Source organism: Eufriesea mexicana, unplaced genomic scaffold (genome assembly GCF_001483705.2).
Source record: "Eufriesea mexicana isolate 0111107269 unplaced genomic scaffold, ASM148370v2 scaffold879, whole genome shotgun sequence".
In the NCBI taxonomy this organism is placed as follows: Eukaryota; Metazoa; Arthropoda; class Insecta; order Hymenoptera; family Apidae; genus Eufriesea; species Eufriesea mexicana.
In genome coordinates, this window is record NW_016909001.1 from 44,813 (window position 1) to 52,697 (window position 7,885).

Sequence of the window (7,885 nt, forward strand, 5' to 3'; positions counted from 1 at the left end):
CTTTCCCTCGGAGCTGCAGCCATTTCTTTTTTTTCATTTCTCTTGCCCCTCTGCTCTTTTCCTTTCTCCCCTCCTCTCCCCCTTTTTCCCTCTTTTCATCGCGTCATCCCGGGAAAACGGGAACGCTGAATCATTTGCAGGGAGCTGAGGCAGGCTCGCAGGGAAACGTGGAAATTTTTCCACGTCTCTCCGGGGATTTCCGCTGTGTGTAACTCAATTTCCATGCTACGAATATGGGCTATGCACACGGAGAACCACGCCGGAGTGTTTAAACGGCGTAATTGATATTTGAACGATTCGACGTGCTACTTTCCCGGACCTTCGTTTCCTTCGCGTCTCTTCGGAAGACGGACGCTCGTGAACCGTGAAATTTACGTTATTCGAAACTCTTCCACATCTCCTGTACCCGTGCACACGCGCGTATGTACCTGGGACACCTCGAGAGAGAGAGAGAGAGAGATGGGCAATTACGAGTCCCATCCTGTTAGACGGAACGCGCGTATTCCCGGCGCCTTTTGGTCGCGCGGCGTACGGCGCGATCGTACGCGGACTTGGCAATCGACGCGGCGATAAGAATCTGGCGATAAGGCGGCGGGTAAAGAGAGGACGACGGCATAATCGGAAATGTTACATCGTCGCGGGAAAGGAAATCGTATAAATACGTGATCCTGCCGGTGGCTGACGGATAACCGTCACCTCTGCCGGGGCCGATACGGGGTGAAATTATAATTTATCGATCGAGTCGAGCCACCGGATGGCATGAATTAAAGATGAGCTGGCACCGGCGCGAGTACGCCAGAGAACGGGGAAGCCACTCTTCGAGAGCCGGCTAATAATTGTATTCGCACATACCTTTCGTCTACGGCATTAAAAAGCTCCCCTTCCTCTGCGCGCTCGCGCACCGTGATTGCCGCGAAAAACGCGTACAGCGAGGAGGAATGTTGGCACCGATTCCACGGATCGCGGGGAAGATCGACGAGGATTCAGGAATGCTCCAACTCGATCGCCTGTTCGAAACGCCTTGCGGGATTATCGGATACTTGTTTACCGTTTTACGCGGATACGCGCCAGGCTTTCAATCGAATACCAGTTTTTCCGTATAATCCTAACGTTATCTCGGACGCCTGGCGTTTCTCGTTGTTGCGAAACACCCGATTCTTTTCAAACGATCCTGCGATTTTACCGTAACTCTCGATCCGCGCGATAAAACACCGAGACTGCGAGAAACGGCGCGTTTCCGCGGTGGTAAAAGAGGGAAAAAGAGAGGAGCAAAGGAAATCGTCGGAGGCGAAAATGGCGTCGACGAAGGAGAGACACGTAGGATTTGCGCAGCGGTGGTCGTTCCCCCGCGAGTGAAAGTAGCTGGGATAAGTTTACCCGGCAAGCTCTCGACGCGCGTTACCTCCTCTCCGAATCGAACTTCCCGTGTCTCACCTTTGACGCCCGCAACAAACACGCTCGCCCGGCTCGCCTAGTCACTTTGAAACTCAATTTCAACAATAAAAAACGAGAAGCCGCCGGGGCCCTCGACGGCCAAGATTACTTTCGAACGGCACCGCCCCTCGCGGCGCAAAAGAAGCCGCCGGTGTCTCGAACGCCTCGCAACGCGAACGGGAGCAGAGGGAATAACGCGCGAGGAGTGGAGAGTAGGCCGAGCCGAACGAATTCAGCCTGGGTCCAAGGGGTTATATACGCGCGCTCGCTGTGGTACGGAAAGTATTCGCAATAAAGAGGTGAGCCGCCGGGTCCTCGGCTGCGTAGAATTTTAAGCGTCGCTTTGACGCCGGGCCCCGGCAAAAGCTGTCGTGTGTCCCTGAACGAACGTACGTACGAAAGAACGAACGAACCTCCTGCGAGGAGAGTGGAACGAAGGAGCCGTCGCGTCGACGTCGCGGAAAGAACGAACCGGGATAAAAGGGAGCGCATACACGGCGGACGAACGAAAGGGATGAGACGCGATGGAGAGAGCGAAAGAGAGAGACGGATCGGGAAGGTAAATAGGAAGACTCGGAGAAGACAGGCGCGAAAGAGAGGGAGGACACACGCGGTACAGCGAAGGACCATAACTCATAGCCCATTAAGTGAGCTCGAACTGCCTTGGCTGCCACTTTGATACAGTCCAGGGCATCAAAGACATTCCGCGGCCCGGTCGCTCGCGCCACCCTGCTCCGCGCGATAAATCTCGGGCCGGACGATTACGCGGGCCTCGAGCAGCGATGGCTAAGGCCACGTCGGCGAAATCGTCGAGGGCGCGACACCGTTCAGACGAACGGCTCGATTATCGGGGAGGAATGGCTCGTCGAACGCGAGCCAACGCGAGCCACTCGAGGACTTACGATCCACCCGCTCGGGGATGATTTGTTGCCCCCGGCCACGCCGGCAAGAACCCACGATGAAAACGTTCTTCCATGAACGTGTCGGGCATGGACCCGGAGCGACGACGCTGTGCCCGACCGGGCACGCGAGCGACTCGCGCACGATCGCTCAAGACAAACGACGGCTGCCTGCAGGTTGAGTGCACCGCTTGCTCTCTTATTTACACGCCTTGCCTTTCTTTTCTCTCCTCCTCTCCGACTTTTGCCTTCCTCCTTTTCTCCGGATAAACGCCATTTCGGCTTACGGATGTTTGCCTCTCGGATCTGCAGTTTGCGAAAAGGGGAAAGCAAATCTCGCAGAACGTCGCGCGAATTTTGCTTACTATCGATTTGCTTACCAAATCGCGATTGGCCGAGTTGGCAACTCGGGTGTATCTTATGATGGAAGGTCACGGTTGCGAATGCGACGTACGAATATAATGTAGGGTATTTCTCGGAGCGGAGATTACGTTTAATTCCCCGATAAATAGGCTGGGATTTGTAAGAGTTCTCGCAGCTGAGGGAGTAATGGAAATGGAAAAATGGCGGCTCGCGCGAGATTTCGGCGTTACGAAACGCGTGCGTATCGCCGAGGACGTCTCGGGAAAGAGCGTACACGTAATACGAGTTAGATTCGCGTATTTTAGGGTAAACGAGAGTCGTATGGGGTAAATAGGGTATTCACCGGGAAGCCCGCAGTATCAGGAAGCCATGGAAATGCCGTTGAAGAAGGTCTAGACGGTCTCTACCGGTAAAGAGTGTGTGCACAAGCGACGATATCGGCATTGCATCGAAAAGGCTTTCCTTGCTTTATATCGTGGCCGAAAAAACGAAAGAGACGGGAATAAAATAGGAGAAAAAGGAGAGCGAGTGGGAGAAGAGAGAAGGGAAACGTCGCGATACCTTCTTACACGTTAAACTTCCAATTATCGTGCCGGCATTAATGCAGCTTTTCAACGAAATTCCCCGGACCGTAAACACGTTCGCGCCTCCTCGTCGTGTTTCTCTGAATCCCGGAGTGCACGGTGACGCTTGAAAGGAAGGGACCACCCATCGCTATCAAAGAAGTTCGTAAATGTCACGGGTGTTAATAAAATATCTCTACCGCGAATAGGGACCACGTGGAACAGGTAAAACTAGCGAACTCGGTTTCCTTTCTTTCTCTTAATAATCCCATTTTTCCACTCCTTTAAGCTAACTTTACGTCCTTGTTCGTATTGCTCTCGCGACCCTCCGCTTTTTATAGACTACAATGTCTCGATGTCTCGGGAAGGTAGGAATTTTTAATTTCGCGAGATATACGATCGCCGAGCTCCTAAGCTGCTGTCGCACACGCACGCGTCCTCCTCCCTTATTAACGATTATTTACGCGAGGTTCGCGATGGCGAATCGGCGCGAAGCCGTAACGCGAGTCGACAACGATTTCGAGGACGACGTAATCGAGGATCGTTAAGGCGGAGAGGAAGGAAGGAAGGTTTCTCCGGAGAGTGTAAACGATTCGCGATGCCTCGGTTCGTTAACATGGCGGGTGGTCCTCGTTTCGAGGCCTCGTAATTCGGGCATTCTGTCTATATCTGGCCGAGACCGCTGGAATCCTCTCTTTGGAATGGTAATTAGCTGGCACGTATAATCAAAGGAATACGCGGAGGCCACGTTAACGATGCCTAAGAGCTTCGGAACGTTCGATACAAATGGCCGTGCATGCGGGACATCCCCGCGTCATTAATCCTCATTGCGGCTTGAAGGCCGAATTAGACGTGCAGTTTAGTAGTCGGTGATTAATACGGTGACCGGTCGAGTCCCGATCGTGAGCTATCTCGGCCGTAGACAGGATGACGGACAGGAAGAGGATCATCCGTTTAAGCCGTAGAAAGCGTTCGGAGTCAGAAATGTTATCGTGCCGCACGAGCGACCGACTCGTTCTTCTTTTTCTGTCGTCAAACTCTCCGCCGCACAATCGCGCTCGCGCATCAATCTGCATCGCGTTTTAAACCGTCCGTCGACCGGCTTGATAAATCCTTTTCGTCCGAGAAAGAACGCCGCGATATTATTTATCCCGCTGACAAATTTAATGGCGAATTAAGCTCGATCACTCAGAGACGATCAGCGATACGAACGATGGTTATTAAATGCTTGTTTTGACGCGATGCTGTTTCAAAAATGACCCACAATACCGATGTGTAATTAGCTATTCCATTAGATAGGATCGAGAGAAGCATCGCAGCAACGTCCATATGATCCAACGTCTTTTGTTGGAATAATATGCAAAAATAGATAGCAATAGAGATCTCTAGATCAGCTATAAAAATTTCGAGCAATCTGTGTGCTCGTCAGTGTACCAAATAGTTACCATAGTCGAAAATGGCATTAGGTATACCGAGGGGTGTATCGCAGCGTCGTTCGAGTGATCCAACATCTTTTGTTGGAGTATTATGCAAAAATACATTGCAGTACAGATTTCTAAACCAGCTATAAAAGTTTCGAGCAATCTTTGTTCTAATCAGTGCACTAAATAATTATCCTGATCGAAAATGGCCTTAGGTATAACGAGGGCAGTATAGCAGCGTCATTCGAATGATCGAACATCTTTTATTGTAATCGTAAGCAGAAATAGATAGCAGTACAGGTCCCTATACCAACTATAAAAATTTCGAGCAGTCTGTGTTCTAGTCAGTGTACCAAATAGTTACCATGATCAAAAATGGTATTAGATATACCGAGGGAAGTATAGCAGCGTCATTCGAATGATCCAACACCTTTCGTTAGAATCATAAGCAAAAATGATAGCAACAGAGGTCCCTAGATCAGCTATGAAAGTTTCGAGCAGTCCGTGTTCTCGTCAGTGTACCAAATAGTTACCATAATCAAAAATGGCATTAACTATGATCGAGGGAAGCATCGCAGAAACGTCCAAATGATCCAACATCTTTTGTTGGAATTGTGTGCAAAAATAGGCAGGAGTACAGGTCTCTAGATTAGCTATAAAAGTTTCGAGCAGTCCGTGTTCTAGACAGTGTACCAAATAATTACTCCGGCCCAAAATGGCGACCATACGCGTTAGATCTCGAAGATTATTCCTTATAAATAGCTTCGACGAACAGTCAAACGCAAGAGCGGAATTCGCGAAGTAACGTTTGAGCGTGATAAAGGAAATTTTTCGATTTTAACGTGACTCGGCGCAACGCTGAACGCGCTAATATCGAAACAATTTTCGAGATCTCTCGCGAAGCGTAAGGGGATCTTTTAGCACGTAGATCGCGGCAATTCACCCCCGAATAGATCGCTTAACGAAGCGCACTGATTTCGGGAAATTGCATCCCTGTTGGCCGGGCACGGCGCACAAAGGGGTTAATTTTATCATATTTCCGAATGTGTATTGCATCGCATCTGCATAATGCGCTCTATAAACGAGACGGTAATACACGGTAATTCACTCACCGTCCGTGATGTGGCCCGACATTTCCGCTATCGAAACTCGAGCTCGCTGTGATGTCTGCATCGGGAATCGCACCAGATTCCATCCCCAGGGGTGCGATGCATTGTGCTGCAAACAAAGGAAATTGCTTTGATTATATACACGTCCGTACTCGTTCCGCGCGCACTTTCGCCCTGAGGAGGGTGTGATTACTACTCGAACGCTTTAATTGTTCGGAACAATCATAATGTTAATTAGAACGCGTTCCCGTTGTAGCCGTGCTCTCGCAAAATGATTAGCCGGCTGATATTTCAGTATTTAGAACCAGCGGAAACGTCGTTCGTTTAAAAAGCCAGTTAATTAACTGCGCGTTCTCGAGTGAATCTCGCTGTGAAAAAATCAGACACGAGCGAGCTGCTTAACAACAGGATAGCGAAAATCGTTCGTAGAGTTTGTATTCCACGTTAAAATTACATAATCCTACGTATGCAAATATTTTTGCACGCTTTTATACGAATCTCTCTCGAGTCTTTGCAACGCGTTCGCATACGTTCGGGTATACCCGGAATATATAGCCGTGAAAGGAAAAAGAAGAAACGGACGAGTACACTCTGTCGAAATCCACCATCTGCTTTCACCAGGTCGTTCCACCGTCAGACGATATCCGCGAGTACCACGGCGTTATTTTCGGCGCGTGAACACCGTGCACGGTTCATCGAGCGTTCATTACACGTTTCGAACAGGCCGCGCGAACGCAGCGGCCTCCACGGCCAACTGGCGTGCGCGATTACGGGCCGGCGCAGTGCGAACAGGCCCCCACCCCCCACCCCCGACCGCGTATTTTTCATCGGCCGCGCTGCGGCCCGCGATAATTGCGATACCGCGGCACGATACCGAGAAACGCTTTTCAATCACCAGTCCAGGGGCGCGAGAAACATTTTCGACGGTCCGAAATTACACGTCTGAACTGGTTTCGCCACACTGTCGGAACACGCGACCGTATCGCGGAATAAAAATGGCCGCCGTCCTCCGCCTCCTTCGCCGTTCCGCCGTCAAAGCGGATCTGTTTACTCGCACGCGTGGAATCGGACTTCCCGGGAACACGGCGGATAATATACGAGCGGGGTTTAGCGGGAAACGTGGCCACGAGTCTCGATGAACCGGCGCGGACGATTCGGTTCGTCGGAACTGGTACCCAACGACAGCCGTTTCCCGCGGCTGCCCTCCGATTGCCATCGGGATCGCTCGTCGGCTCGAACATCTTCAATTCACCGGCTCCGTCTGAGTACACAAACACCGCTCCCGGGGCTATTCGAGGGTTTTAATTATTTGGAGGAGTCACGGGGTTAATTATAACGCCGAGGTGCTTCTTGGAATTGTCGTTGAAGTCGAGCACGGGCAGAAGTGGTGTTCGCGTGAAAAGTGGATTCAAAGAGAAGCGCTACTGGACGACGAACCAGTTTCTTTTCACGGGTTAGCAGGCATTCTCCAACTGATTTCCACAAATTTTCCTCCACTCGCCCACTTTCCCGCAAATTTTTATTCCCAATGGTATATCGTTCTTCTTGTCCCGAGTTTGCAAGATTTTTGCAGAAATTTTACTCTGTCTATGGTGCATTTTAGGTGTGTTTGCGAAGAGACCCTTATTCCACATTGCTGATAGCTATCCACCACTGACTCAGGAAACGTACATAGCCACGACATTTGAGATAGTTAGTCATCTCCCGTTACTCGTCATTTCCAAAGTACAGAAAACATCCTAGTCAACTCGTAAAAACTAAGACTAAGGTCATATTTTACCCCAATCCTCGGAAAAATATGTCAAGATCCAGAAAAACCGCTGAAGAAGATCATTGTTACCGTGACCAATGTCTGTCGAATTCTTAAATGTTGTTGGAACCCGGATTTCTATATACAACACGGGTTCTAGCAACAAGGTTACGTTGGAAAAATACAAGTCGGCGGAGAGGAAGAAAACAAAACAGAAATTGAAACTGGAACTACTGACTATTGAACTGAAAACTGTACTGAAACTGTCCTTTCGCAAATTTTGTGGGTGCTTATATAATGTTAGTTTTTGGGGGGGTGAAGATGACCATTGGCCCTTAGTGAAAGT

The 7,885-nt window shown here is 50.0% G+C and overlaps 1 protein-coding gene across 1 annotated transcript in view; it reads right to left on the reverse strand.

The window, feature by feature from the left end:
- Positions 1-7,885, reverse strand: part of LOC108546964 (discoidin domain-containing receptor 2) — a 34,478-nt gene that overhangs the window by 17,486 nt on the left and 9,107 nt on the right. Inside the window, exon 2 of the mRNA XM_017899278.1 lies at positions 5,793-5,898. Coding sequence (XP_017754767.1) covers positions 5,793-5,898 — 106 coding nt within the window. The remainder of the gene's footprint in view (positions 1-5,792; positions 5,899-7,885) is intronic.